The sequence below is a fragment of the Rhipicephalus microplus genome, chromosome X (genome assembly GCF_043290135.1).
Source record: "Rhipicephalus microplus isolate Deutch F79 chromosome X, USDA_Rmic, whole genome shotgun sequence".
NCBI classification, from domain to species: domain Eukaryota; kingdom Metazoa; phylum Arthropoda; class Arachnida; order Ixodida; family Ixodidae; genus Rhipicephalus; species Rhipicephalus microplus.
The window spans coordinates 245573423-245588287 of NC_134710.1; the positions used below are offsets into that span (position 1 = coordinate 245573423).

The following is a 14865-nucleotide window of genomic DNA, read 5'->3' on the forward strand; positions in this document are numbered from 1 at the left end:
CCTGAAACCGTACCGCTTCTTAAAAAAAGAAGAAAAATTTAAAGGAAAAAACTCAGTTTTTGCCGAGTAGTAGGTGCGGTTCGCATTTATCGTGGACAGCCAATTATGTGCGTTTTGTCACTATGCCAGTTGCTGCGTTGGCTGCGTATTCCGGACCCCGCAGTAGTTTTGAAATGCCCTTCGCTGTTGCCACCATGTACCATTGGACAGTTGTGCAAGAATGCCAATCATTTCTGAACATTGGTAGAAAAAAATTAATGACTTCGTAGTGGGTTCTTTAGGTAATATTTGCTGTGGCTCTATATTTATTCCTTGTTTAGTGGCAGTGGCGCACATTAAGAAACTCAAGTTGGTACTTTGCCATAGGCGTGCCCAGGGGGTTACAAAGCCAGCCCCATAGATTGGCATGATAAGGATGCAGGTGCTGCAACAAAACTTTGCCCCTCCCCCTGAAGGGTAACCCTGCGCATGCTTATGTGCTTGTTGTTTAATGCATACTATGTTTAGTGCACAGTTAGCCGCTTTCCAGGCAGGTTCTTGGCATGTATGTATGTACCGTATTTACTCGCATAATAGGCGCACCCCTAGTTTGGTCGCGAAAATTCGATTTTTTTTTAGTTCCACGCATAATAGGCCCACCTCGAACTCGGCCGTGATCAGAAACGATTCTACCCCCCATCGGTTTAGTTGGAATGCGATCCCGGTACCCTGAAGAAAAAAAAAAGGCAAATCGACGAGCAAAAAAAAAAAAGAATGGAATTGCAATGCCCTAACCAATGTGTTTGTTGAAATAAAACTTGAAAAAAAAAAGTGTCCATGAGCAAAAAAAAAACAGCTGTTCCATCGATTACTGATACCCTCCAAATTGCCGCACTCCTTGTAGGTCACGTGTACAACTCTGGAGGCTCAATTTCCATCGATTACTGATACCTTCCAAATTGCTGCACTCCTTGTAGGTCACCTGTACAACTCTGGAGGCTCAATTGCCATCACCACCATCAGAGAAAAAGAAAGAAATGCCATTTTGCAGGCAGTGCGCCTATATTGAGGTCGTGTATTCAACTTTGGTTCCACCATGGGGAAGTACGCAAGTTACACGGCTGGATTTAAACTGAAGGCAGAGCAGTACGCGCTGGAGCACGGCAACCGGGCTGCAAGCAGGCATTTTAATGTTGGAGAAATAAGCATTCAATGCTGGAGGAATCAAGAAGAAAAACTTACGGTGGCAAAAAAGACACGACGGGCTTTCTGCGGTGCCAAGACTGACAGGTATCTGAACATCAAAGAGCAACTGGTCTAGCATATGTGGGAGCTACGACAAGATGGCTATGCTGTGTCGTTGGATATTGTGCAGACAGAGGCGTGCAGAAGAGCCCGAGCGCAGCGCATCGAAGCAAGAGAGTTCAACGCCAGCTCTGGATGGACAACTCGTTTCATGTGGCGACACGGCCTCGCAGACCACCTTGTGCCAGCGCTGGCCCGCAGCTTATGAGGACAAAGTGTGTGGGGTATCGTTGTGGCGAGCGACGCGATATGCGACGCCCTTGGAGTGAACAGACACAGCAGACGCGGTCGGTACAAACCCAACAACATACATTTATTTAACTACTTTTGAACGACGATATCGTCCGTCGAATCGATACATCAATCGAAATTAACACACTAGGACATCCTTACACAATAACACGACAAACACACAACATGACAAACACACAACATGACAGACTAACACACCCAAGGCGTCGCCGCCAATGCTTGACTTATCACGAGGGGCCCCGGCGCCCAGGCCCGCGGTGCCACGCGCCGAGGACCCACGCTAGAGACAACCGTTCGCGGCGACCGCCACGCGCAGGAAAGCCTCGCTCAGCTCTCGCCCGCCGCCAAGGTTTGCTTCCGCCAGGGGTCACTGCCGGCGCTACTTCATGATGATGATGACGATAGTGGTGGCTAACTCCGCGAACAACGCCAGCTACCGCCCAGTCGTTGTAACCCACAATGTGGCTTTTGGGCGAGACACGTGCGCTACCTTTACAGGGGGTGTCAGCACCCCCACAAGTGGTGGACTTCCACCGTTCTGTTATAAAGTTCCGACAGCAGAAAGACTTCATTTTGTCCCAGATCAGCAACGCTGATCAGACCCCCCCCCCCCCCCCTTTGTTTTGATATGCCGCAGAACACGACAGTAGAGGAGAAAGGTGCACGGAGCGTCATTGTCAGAACGTTTGGCGCTGATAAACTACGATGCACCGTACTGCTGGCGGTGACAGCGGATGGGTGCAAGCTACCGTCTTACTTTATTTTTACACGTAAGACGCTCCCAAAGGCAAATTTGCCTTAAGGCATCTACGTCAGACTCCAGGAAAAAGGCTGGATGAGCACGGAACTCATGGTGGATTGGCGGCGGCCGAGCGGCTTGTTCCCGTTCATGCTTGTCCTGGACAGTTTTCGTGGGCACCTAGTAGACCGCGTACGAGATGAGCTAAAGGAGCTGCGCACAGATCTGGCAGTGATTCCAGGTGGCCTCACATGAATAATGCAGCCTTTGAACGTGTCCTTGAATAAGCTTTTCAAGGACAATGTTCAAAGGCTGTACACCACCTGGAAGGCTGGAGGACGACATCAGCTGACTCTAGGTGGCAAGATTAAGAGGCCGCCTGTGGAAACGCTGTGCGCTTATATCATGGAAGCGTGGCAGGCAATCTCTGAGGAAGTTGTCAGGAAAAGCTTGAAGAAGACTGGTATCTCGAACACACTGGATGCGATTGAGGATGACATGTTGTGAGGCAAGGATGAATGTGTGCTCTCCAACATGGACTTCGAATAGAGAAAAGGAGGAACACCTACAACTTTTGTGTAAATAAATTTTATGTGTGTGTGTGCAGTTGACGGCTCTCGCCTGTTCATTAAAAGGTACGTAGGTATGTGTGTTTTATGTTGAAATAATTTGTAAACGATAAAGTCTCCTTTAGCTTGACAAATGTGCAGATTTAAAGCGCAAGAACAGAGTCGAAAAAATTTTCGAAAATTTTGCATCGTGTAATTGGCACACCCCTAACTTCGAGCCAAATTTACTGACACAAAAGTGCACCTATTATGCGAGTAAATACGATATGTATTGACGAGGTTTTCCTGTAACAATTCCTATTTTCATACACTTTAAAAAGTGGATAAAAGAAATAACTTACCACCGGCAGGATCGGAACCTGCGACCTTCAAATAATGCGTCCGATGCTCTACTACTGAGCTACATTAAAGTAAATAAAAGCTAAATTTTCTTCCTGTGTGTTGTATCATGAAAAACCCATGGGTGCTCCAAATATCGAGGTAGCTGTTCCAAAAGCAGATTTCGCCTGCTCCAATGACTGATTTGTGGGGTTTAACGTCCCAAAACCACCATATGATTATGAGAGACGCCGTAGTGGAGGGCTCCGGAAATTTCGACCACCTGGGGTTCTTTAACGTGCACCCAAATCTGAGCACACGGGCCTACAACATTTTCGCCGCCATCGGAAATGCAGCCGCTGCAGGCGGGAATCGAACCCGCGACCTGCGGGTCAGCAGCCGAGTACCTTAGTCACTAGACCACTGCGGCGGGGCAAATGCCTGCTCCAATGGCTGCTCCAAAATGCTGGAAGGCATTCCCATCACTGGTAGGGGTTACTTGTGGAATAAGATTTATCTATTCGTTCGTTTTGAATACTTCAAATTTTTCAACAATTTAAATTCGAATTATAGCGAGTTTGAATATTCAAAGCATTCAAATATTTGCACAAGCCTACTTTTGTAACATGAGTTAGTAAAAAGGTAAGGCGGTGTTAATAAAGTTGTCATTTTGATCTTTTCGTACTAAACTACAGAAGGCAGTAATATATACAGATTCCCTAAGTGTAGTAAAGGCTCTGAAAACACCTAAAAAGCACAAAAACCCTGTCCTTGTCTTGCTTTATTCGCTTTTATGCACAGTCTACTCATCCAAGCAGCATGTTATAGTCTGCTGGGTGCCAGGACACTGTGAAATAGAAGGCAATGTTCTGGGGGTCCTGCTAGCTGGATCCGTCAACAAAACCGCTATCAACACTTTGATACCAATTCCTGCCCTCGATTTGAAAGCTGTCCTAAAGCGAATGATCAGGGGTTATGGCAGAGCACATGGGACACACACACAGGGAATAAATTGCATGTCATCAAGCCGCAACTTGGTCATTGGCCGCCAGTATCAAAATCACGCCACACTGAAGTAATCCTTACAAGGCTAAGAACAGGACATACATACACTACACATTCATTTCTTTTGTCTGGGGGCAATCCACCTTTCTGTGACAGATGTGGAGAAGCATTCATCATTCTTCACATTCTAATACAGTGCAAAAAATTAGACAAGCTAAGAAGACACTTTCCATTACCCTACCGACAACAGGTACCACTACATCCTGCAATGTTCGTCGGTAGGGAGCCACTTTTCACACATAAATCATTGTTAGCTTTTTTGAAAGCTGTTCGTACGTTTCATATCATATACCCGGGCATTATGTAGCACGACGTCTCCAGAGAGGTCTCCGCTGCGGTGGCTACACTCAATAAAGCACTTGCCTCACGACCCTTGGACGCAAGGGTGTGAACGAACGAGGCACTAGTGCTTATGCCACACGTGCCCACCATGAATTTTATTATCACAAACTTTTGTCATTCATTAACACCACACACTTTTCATGGCATGCTCATGATTTTATTATTTCTATGTTTTTACCTGTCTTAGGGCGAGGAATTTTAAGGCCCTTATACAGCCGCTAATCACAATCATTGTTCACATCTCATGCCTCATGAACTGGTACTCTTTGGTCATCAAATGGCCCTTGCGCCACAAAACACCAAACATCATCATCGTCATTGGATGTTGGTTTGAGCTAAGTGAATTGTATTTCATTTGTGTATCTGGCCACAAGGTTCATGCTAGCCAAGATAAGAGTCAGTTCGAATTTTCTAATCTATGTGATGGAAGGCCATATCATTTGTTATGGCTGGCGACGGTTTATTTAAAAACAACTTATCTGCTTGTTTTTTCTTTATATCTCTGTTTCATGGGCAATTAACATATCTTTGTTGATTGTTTAAGACTATGCTTCATAGACCCTTTTCATAAATAAGCCACCTGACGGTGAGCTTTTCGTCAGTTTTTCTTTGCAAAGGAGCGTGGGATAGCTAGCGCCATCATGAGGGCATGGTGGAAAGCGAGCCATCAAATGTGTGAGTGCTGTGATGCTTGTGTTGGCAATTCTCCGTATCATCCGCTGAAATCGCACCTCTTTCTAGCTTGAATGAGTTTCTAGTATTCTTCGATAAGCTTTTTGAGCTGCTTCTGCCACACAATGAGCAATATTTTGTACCCTTCAACGGGTTGGACGAGCAGTTCGGCTTGTTATGACTGGCAGTGTATGGATCCGGCCTGCAAGAGACTCTCATTGGCATGCCCTTCCGACGCAGTCTGCGTCCTGGAGGAACGCAAGAGGTGTCTGTGTGGGCTGCAAGAAACGTGCATCAGCGTCGCTGGGACACACAGCCTGCGTTGTCTGCCGTGGTGCCCTCACAATGGCGGCAGACTGTAGTTCGCGACCGCGGAGCTAGGGGCGCCCTTTTTCGAAAAGGATCTATAGTTGGGCGTTAATCATTGTTATTTGTAAAGTTTTTAAGATGCTTCAACAGGGTTTCGAAAATGCAAGTCTTGTTTAATGAATGCAAGTCCTAATGAATGCAAATCTTAACCCACGCAGTATATACATTTAAAAAAGGAATAAATAAATTGGAGCACAAAGGAAGTGTCCTTGTTAATTTTGAAAGAATTAGCACGTACTTTAACCAGTCAGATCTGGTCACGCGCGGTCCGATTGAAAATCATCGTTGCAGCGGCTGCCACCCCCACCCCCCTCTCGAAGCGCATCGTTCTCGGTTCCGTCGAGCGCGTTCGAACACCCCATTTTCTTGAAGTTCTTTTTACAATGATGGGAGAAACTAGGCTAAACGACTAAATGACACGGTGATTCTGGAAGAACTAAGCATCCGCAGATAATTGAAAAAGCCTCCTTCAATGGCAGGAAGCTTGCATTAGCAAGCGCGCACTCTTCTGCCTTCTAGCGTATCGGTCGCCTCGGTCGTCACCTTGAAGAACGTCCTCTTGAAGTGCCTTGCGGCGGCACGCTTCCCGTTTTCTTTGACGAAATTTACAACAGCGAGCTTCAGTTTCGCCGTATATATAATTACTGTAGCACATCGCAAAAGAACCATCAAAACGCGTCGGCCAGATGGCAAAACATCAACTTCTGAAATCGACCAAGCGTGCGTTGCAGCGCGGACGCAGAGAACGAGGGGAACATTTGGCGGGACAGGCCTTCGCACGCCTCCGATGCAGAAAGTTGTCGATGTCGTGACGCGAGGGTGCATTCTTGCCATTATCGCAGTGGTAGAGATTGGGAGATAGGGGGAGGCAAACGCTTGAGCAGTTCCGGTGACCCATCAACAGGTTTATGTTCGGGTGTGGTATTCTAGAGACCATAGTTCCAGGGAATTTCTCGGAAGAAGAGGTTTCGCGCTCGCAGCCTGTTTGACTGTGCTCGTCTGCTCGGCGAGGTGCGCACCTGGCCGAAGCATCGAAATTTCCAAAGGTGCGCGCCGGCAAGCTGGCTCAGGTGGGTCGCAGAGCGCGAAATATGCGAGTGAATATTTTCTCGAAAAGCTCGCAAAATATTAGGGGTGTGTAAATTATACGAGAGTGTAAATTATGCACCTAGATATGGTATATTATGATTTCCACTGCCTTAGGGTACAAACACTGTATTGTGCTGCTCTCATGTTGCGTGAACTTTAGCTACAAGTGTCTGCTACATTGAAACATTAATTTTAGAACAGCTTCCCTTCCCCCTCCCCATTTGAGCTGACATGTGCCAGTACCACTAAATGCATTTTATCTGCTGCAGAGCCAGGTAAATCGGGTAGTTTCGAGCAAAGTTATTAAGCCACAAGAGCGAATGTTGGAGTGTATCGCTGTGCTCTTACTAGCTGCCAGTTTGCTTATTCACTCGTTTCAACCATGCTCATATCGGTGGGAGGGAGGAAGTTCCAGCTTTCAGTTCTCTGGTCCCCATAAAAGTGCTTCGGTGATGAGATCAGAATTAACCCTTTCAAATGCTACAAATGAAAAACTCTTGTAAATGTGTCAAATGACTACAATGTTTCTTCAAGGCACTCAGTGTTTTATTGCAAGAAGAATATTGGGATAATTGTGGAATTTATGTGTGTTGCAGTAAGTCATTCTAATTAAGTTGTAAATAAATATTTCTTTATCTCGAAGTTATTGATGCTTACTTTTGGCGTAAACAGAATAAAATCTCAGGCTAGGAAAATAATGCAGATTCATTTTTGGTTATATTCATTTTGAGCAAAGAAAAATTCTGCTTTTCACAATGCTTGCAAAAAGCGGCACGTTGCATGACTCGTCGAACGTGTTAGTGCCTTGAATAAAGTTATAATATGTATCAGCACACTGCAAGGTGTAGTTAAATAATGATAAACTTATTATGCAGGAGGTTCAATTCATCCAAAGTATTGATATATCTTACTGTTAACCTCTGCTTTATGCAAATAACAACTAACGAGTGGTGTATACAATTTTGTACATAGTGTCTCAAAGAATTAAAATATGCTGTTTGTACCAATATAAATTTGTGTTCATCACAATATTGTCACTCGATGCTTCCAAAGAGACTGCTGGCTTGGCACCTTGCAATTCCTCCCTTTTTACGATGGGTGTGCAGTTCAAAAAAGAAAACAAACCTGCAGGTAGGAAAGAATGTGCATGCGTGGGATGCACTCTGCAACTTAGCCATGCAGCCACCAGAAGCCATGGCAATGCATTTTCTCACCTGCTCCCGTGGTCTTTTGAATTTCGGACTCTATTGCATGCTCACTAAAAGGGAAAAATTGTACATGCTCTAGCCTATTAGTGTTTATTTAATAGTAGACGAGTTTGTGCATGTCTGGCTCAATTAATAATTTGTGCCATGTGTCTTGTCTCGCAGGCCACACTGTGGGCGCATTTCATTGCAAGGGCAACTGTGATGACAGTGGTGCCTCTGGCCATCTACCTTGGTGTGTTCTATGTGCATCTGAGCCTTCTTACTAGGGCAGGTCCTCATGACAACATTATGACCAGTGCTTTTCAAGCAAGCCTTGAGGTAAGTTTGCATTGTTCATAGTATCACTCTGATGATGTCATTGCCTTGTGCGTCATGATGTAAGGTCTTCATAATTCACCTCCATTAAGGAGTACTGACATGAATTTAAGACATCGTAAAAGGGATGTTTTTTGTTTCCTGATGTGTAGTAGTAACGGTCTTCATATGCCGGAGTCGGACATGTCTACAATATTTTACTTTGATCTTAAAGTGTTCATTGCTGAGCATCAGCAAGCCAGCCTTACCGCAACGGGCATTATCTTGACAAGTCACCACAGTTCCATTGAGTTTGCGAGCCCCGCGTCCTGCGTGCAGCCTAAATTGTATAAATCACTGTTAGGGTCACTGGACGACAAATGGCTCATCTTTGTTTACGCGCACCACAAGCAAATGACAGATCTGCCGGTACTACATCGCAAGTTATTGTCTCCCCTTAACATCACACTGCCATGACACGCCACTGGAAAGCCACCCTCTCGATATGGAAGCTGGAAGTGTTTGTGTAAGGTAGCAGTATTAAAAACATATTCGATGCATAATGAGGCACCATGACATTTTTAGACACCAAATTTTTCGACACCAAATTTTTTGTTTAAAGTGGCAATCAGACAATATTTAAACTTTGTGTTAGTACTTCTTTAAGGGGGCAGACTGGTCTTTGGGACCAAAAAGTGACAAAACAATTCAGTTTTTAAAATTGACGTATTTGGTTTCTGCAAGTATTTTTCTATCTCTGTGCAAATTTTCACACACCAGGATGTAATTTTTTTGTAATGTCATTCAAACTGTCCAGATTCTTGGTGCTGTTAACATGCAGAACCCGCAAAACAATGGGGAACCGACTTCGAGGCTTCTTTATAATTGGCCGGCATTTGTGTTAGAAGCTCTGCTACGAATTTATGAGAACCTTTATGAGGATTGCAAAACATGCACACCATGATTGTTGCTTTTTGAAGAAGCTGTGTGTTTTCAGTGTTTTACATTTTTCTCAGAAAAGTAAATTTACGACTGTTCAATTTTGAGGCCTCGATATCTCTGCAGCTAGGGCAGGTACAATAGTGATTCTTTTTGCAATGGAAACCTGTATAAGTGTAGAATGCAAGTATGAGAGCAGAATTTAGAGCACGAGCCTTTTTAATTGATTACTCCCAAAAATTGTAATGCAATTCCAACTGCTTTTGCAGATGGATAGTTCATTTTGCTGTAAAAATAACCAAGAAAGGCCTAAAAACAATACTTTCACCGTATAGTCATTTGTCTAGGCTGGCATATCTTGACTGTCATATTTAATTAAGCACTCTTTTTTCTATGGTGGCCTTAAACAATAGGGGGTGAACATAAGTTATCTCAAGCACAAAATGAGTTACAGGAAAACGAATTAAATATTTTAAATCAGCAGAAAGAACTGCATATTCTTGTGCAGTTTGATCAAGATCACTGAAGAAATAAACAAAAAATGTCTAAAACCATTCTAGTAGTTCAGGTTGCACTCTCCCTCAATATCAATTTTACACTTTTTGGAAATGTTCAGATCATTCTTGCGCCTCAAGTAAGTGCAGGAGTTAGTTTGACTGATTCGATGCATTGTGAATAATACAGCCGATGTCCGATTTCCCAGACCCTCAAGGGACTGGGAAAAATTTCGGGAAATCGGGCAGTCCGGAAAAACGAATGCAGGCGAAGACACTTTTAAAGACGATAGTCTTTCTTGGGGACCTTCGACGGAAAAGTTTTGGTCTGTCTGTTTGTACATTTGTCTGTTTGTCCGCTCTAACAATACCTCAAACGGCACCAAACGGCCAACCTCATTCGCAGCGCCCACCAATATTGCTCAAGGTTTAGCATTCATAGTTGCGTGATTGTCAATTAAAAAGCAATTATTGTGCATATATGAGGTGCCACAACAACACTCTGAAAGTTTTGTATGTCTGCCTTTATACTAGAAGAGGCACACACAAGTAACTCTAAGGAATGTAGCGTTTATTTCACTGCGCTGACAGTGCAACGCGATGCTCAAAAGGTGTTTCCAAGGCTTTGCTACAATGTCACGGTGGTGGCACCTGCCCGTCGCTTTGCGTTCTACACCTTATTACTTCTGAGACTGGCGCGCATCTTTCTCCGCGGGCTGAACGCCTTCGTTTTCGAAGATAACTGCCAGATGGGGCTTGTGTCTAACGTGCCTCGATGCGCTCGTTCGCCTCCGCTAAACGCTCGAGGCACTCTAACGCAGCGCCTCCAGAATACCCTTCACCGATTTTCTTGCGCAGAACATCAAATAAACGTTTTGTTCACTCTCTCCAGATGCAAGACTATCGTCTTTCGACTACATTTGTGGTGTAACATGCAGATTTGGAACCAATTTTTTAATAGGTATTTTTCGCTGACGCAGAAGGTCGCGGTGTTCTCATTGCAATTCAGCAAATGCATCATTTAGGTGACTCTGAAACGAGCCCAAAAAACGAAAAAAAATCTGATGTGGCTTGTACTACCACATTTGTAAACACTTAGGCGCAAAAAAAAGTGACTTATTGTTGTTTGCACGGCGTTGCACTTGCTCGCGATGTCTCCCTCAATTTCAGCTAACATCATTCTGTCACTGTGCATCCATGACAATGACAGTGCTCGCATCAATTCTGAGCTCGTTGGCTGTGTAGGTGCTGCTTCTTCGATCTCGGCGACAAAGTCGCCGGAATCCTCCGTAACTTGAATGATTTTGTCATCAGTCAATCCTCCACACAGCTCCAGGTCTTTGTCAATGTCAACAAAGCCCTCAAGGGCAGTGATTCCACTCCTGCACCAACTGCGCCAAATTGCACCAAACCAGATTTACTGTGCCATTCTGATAATATCTATGTAAATCGCGCTAAACTGTGCCAAAGTTGCATTTGGGAGCGTCTATCACTGGCAATAGCCACGCTGGTACGTCAGTAACATGGGCACCTTGTTTTCGGGGCTGCCAAATTCGCAATCACCTACCTATTTTATTTTGCTGAATAAACAGTGGTCGCGCGTGCGTCCCAAGATCCACAATGTTATGTTTGGTGCCGACACAACTGTTGTGCAAGTCTGCTTAACAGTGAAACGCGCTGTCCACAGGGGCTAGTGACGTCTAGTCCAATCAGTAGAGTGAAACTGTGGGGCTGATTCGTCTGCGGACCAGTAACGCTGCTGATAGTTCGTTTGAAGAGTTGCACGGCTTGTAATAAAGCAATGTTCACTAATAACTGAACACGTGTCACCAGAATATCTGTCACGTCTATGTCTGGACATCGCGCAATCTAATTTTCCGTGCTTCGCGTCTGCGGAAGAACACATAAGTGACGGTAACACGTTGTTGACACTTTACCTCTAATATACTTTATTCATGGATCACCATACAGAAGAGCTATTTCGTAATTCCTTCCACCAGCATATCCACGTTTATAATCGCTGTGGTGGTAAGAGCCCCTAAAAGACCCTGCGCTTTCGAACTCGAAGTTGCTTAGGTCCGAATTGAAAATTCTCGTGTTGCCATCGGTATATGATTGATGGCCACGCCGTTTCTCAAAATTTTTGCGTGCTTTCTTTTTGAATGTCATCTCATTTATAAAAGCATATTTTCTGGCCTGAGCAGCCGCAATTCGGTTTTAATACGTGCAGCCATGAGGCCATCGCTGGCTGCCCTGGTGTTGGCAGGCCTGTAAAGTGGCTACGCCTTGTTACACGTCCGCCTCTCGCTTTTCAGGGTCAAAAGCTGACGGTTAAAAAAAAAAGAAATGAACACAGCATCGCATTTATTGCTTCGTTTTGAACAGAGAGGAGGCTGCTGCATCACTTGAAGTAGCTGGCGGGGGCTATCTCGAGGCATAATAAGACTGCTCGTGAACTTTCTGGGCTACAAACATCTGCTTCACGTTTAGATAACTGATAGCACGAAATCTTCGGCAACTACAGTGATCATTGTCCTTTTAGCCAGCGTTCTTTTGAGTTACGCGATATCGGATCTAAGAGATACAATTTGTGAGTTTCGCTCACGCTCTTAGCAATGAATGCGATACCAACAAGTTGTATTGTTATACCAAATAATAAGGCTTGACGTCATCCGTGAGAAGCGCTAGTGGCAGGGTTGCCATTTCCAAGGTCCCTGCACTCTGAGAAATTTGCTGCATGCGTGGTGTTCGATACCTCCGACTTGGGTGACTAGAGACCCTCCAAACATCTCTTGCACGCTGTTGCACATACAGATGGAATGAGACTTGTCTAGAGCACCCGGCCAGCCGCTACAGCTGGCGTTCTCTTCAGAAATATGTAGAGAGATGCAGTAATGCTACCAAACATGGTCGTACTGCTCGTTAGGCCCTTGTGCTCTAATGTAAGCATCAATAGAAGCTTGTAGCTAACGTGAGATAGAAGCCGCGGCCAACAATAGGGTCAACAGGCACGCGCTTCGCTGCTCTGGACCAGTGTGATTCTATTTGTACAACACAAACGGCACGTATGAATGGACCTCGGAAATGACGCAACGATGGCGTGGCCGTCTTGGGATCAAGGCTCAGTACATACCTAATATGGCCACTCTAGAAAGTGAAGCACTTTTCGCACAGTCTGTTCGGGTTGAGAATACAAGGTAGAAGGGTATACCAGCCGTATAACGCCCCCCCGGCATTCCTAGCTCGACATTCCTAGCCCGGCATTCCTAGCGTTCTTCCTTTCTGTCCCTTGGACACGGGCGGCGCGTTCTTCTCTGCTTGAATAACAATTGATCGGAGGCCCGGCATGCGGGTTCATGTTATCGCATCTGCCATCAGTGCAAAGCAGAAAAGTCTGCTCTCTTATCTCTGCTTTAGCCGCGTTCATCATCCCCGCTCGCGCGCTTTTACCCTTTTACCCGGATGTTACCAGATAAAACACCATGCGCTTTCACCCGGATGTTACCGATTGGGACATTACACAAAACGAAAACATGACAGCCAGTGGAGTAGCCGGGGGGCGGGCACATTCGAAATAGTTTCGCCAAGTCATATAGTGCAAAATGACCTTTTGCCTGCCCCTCCCCCCTTCACATCAAAGTGCAACCTCCCCCCCCCCCCCCCACCAATTTTTGTCAAATTTCTGGCTACACCCCTGGCAATGGCAAAAATCAGTCGAAAATGTCCAAATAATGGCTATTTTATTAAGAACAAAATGGGTCTTGCCTTCACGTCAGTACGCATAAGGTACCTTGTCATTTTTTTTTTTTATGCACTGCTTTCTAGAGGACACGGTAGGAGGTTTTTTTGAGTATAAATAAAACTCCCTAACCACATAAAATATTGTTGTAAAAAGCAAATGAAGTTTGTTAAATTGTGTAGTTTTAGCACAGAGATGAGTGCTGGAGGAGGTTGGCTTTGTGAGACTAGCTGAATGACGTCATATTATGCCCAGCAGTCTAATCAGTCGGGAAGAAAAAGAACCTTTTTTTATTCTTCAAGTTATCTTGGGGCAATGCACTTGACACTTTGAGAGTCTCTAACGTTGTATGTTACAGCATTTGTCTTCTATAACTGCTGGTAACCACTTAGGTGAACTTATATTGTTATTTCATGAAGTACAATTTTATTCAACCAGTATTCTGTTTATTTGCTATGGAAATAATCACTGAACAAGTTTTTACAGAATACTCAATGGCATGGCGCCATTATTCTTACATCATCAACTGAAATAGGGAGTGCTTCTAAGATGATTGGCGCCATGAAATTTGCGATGAATATAAATATCTCTAGCTCTTCACAAGAGCCTCGGAATATTTCTTTATGTCCTTGAATGTAAATGCAACTTGCTTCTCCTCCAGGCTTTGAAGTTAACTGCTCCAGATTGCTCCAAAATAGAAAATTTTGCTGCTCCAAAGTGCTCCAAATGAAAAGTTTTGCTGCTCCAAGGTGCTTCAAAATGAAAATTTTGCTGCTCCGAAAATTGCTCCAAATCAGAAGACCTCAGTGGCTTCACTGCAAGGGTTATCCCGGCCGGAATCGAAACACCGACAACGTGCAGATTGTCGAAGGCAACGTCAACGGGTGGAGGTTCGTCGCAAACACTGTCTACTCCGGGCGAGACGGCGGTCTTGGCATTCAGTATGAAGCTCCTGTTGTGAAAACAGTTCCAGAGGGTCTGTTGCATAACCGCCTTCCATCAGTCTGCAAGCATGCTGACGCAGACCATAGGTCAACATTATAGCTTTTCCCATTGTCGGAGCACAGGCTGCCAAGCACAATAGAAGCACCACCGTGCGACCTAAGCTACGGCTGGCATTGGATTAGTGTGTACTGGATTGTGGCATTTTCGGTGTCGGAGAGTACGGCGGGTGCGACCAATGCCACGGCGCGTTGGGTTCGAGGCATAGAGTTTCATACAGTGATACCTAGAGCAGAATCTGGCGCTGTGATCATGTACCCCCATGGGAATAATGGGAAGTACAGGCTTCGGATTGGATTGCGTTAGGTAGAGAACTACCTACGAATCCTTTTCTAGAGTTTGTTTCGTTCTTCGGCAGAGTGGGTAGTTGGGCGCACTGCAAAGCACTGAAGTAGCGCCTTTGTTGTTCAAAGAGGCTGAAGACCACTATGTCTGAGATTTGCTGCGGCTTCAGAGCTTTATGGGTCGTATTTGACAGTTTAAGCAAAGC

At 44.9% G+C, this 14865-nt stretch overlaps 1 protein-coding gene across 2 annotated transcripts in view; it reads left to right on the forward strand.

The window, feature by feature from the left end:
• Positions 1-14865, forward strand: part of rt (Protein O-mannosyltransferase rt) — a 157951-nt gene that overhangs the window by 31170 nt on the left and 111916 nt on the right. For both annotated transcript variants that reach the window (XM_037414190.2, XM_075878896.1), the window contains exon 8: positions 8070-8225. In XM_037414190.2, coding sequence (XP_037270087.2) covers positions 8070-8225 — 156 coding nt within the window. The remainder of the gene's footprint in view (positions 1-8069; positions 8226-14865) is intronic.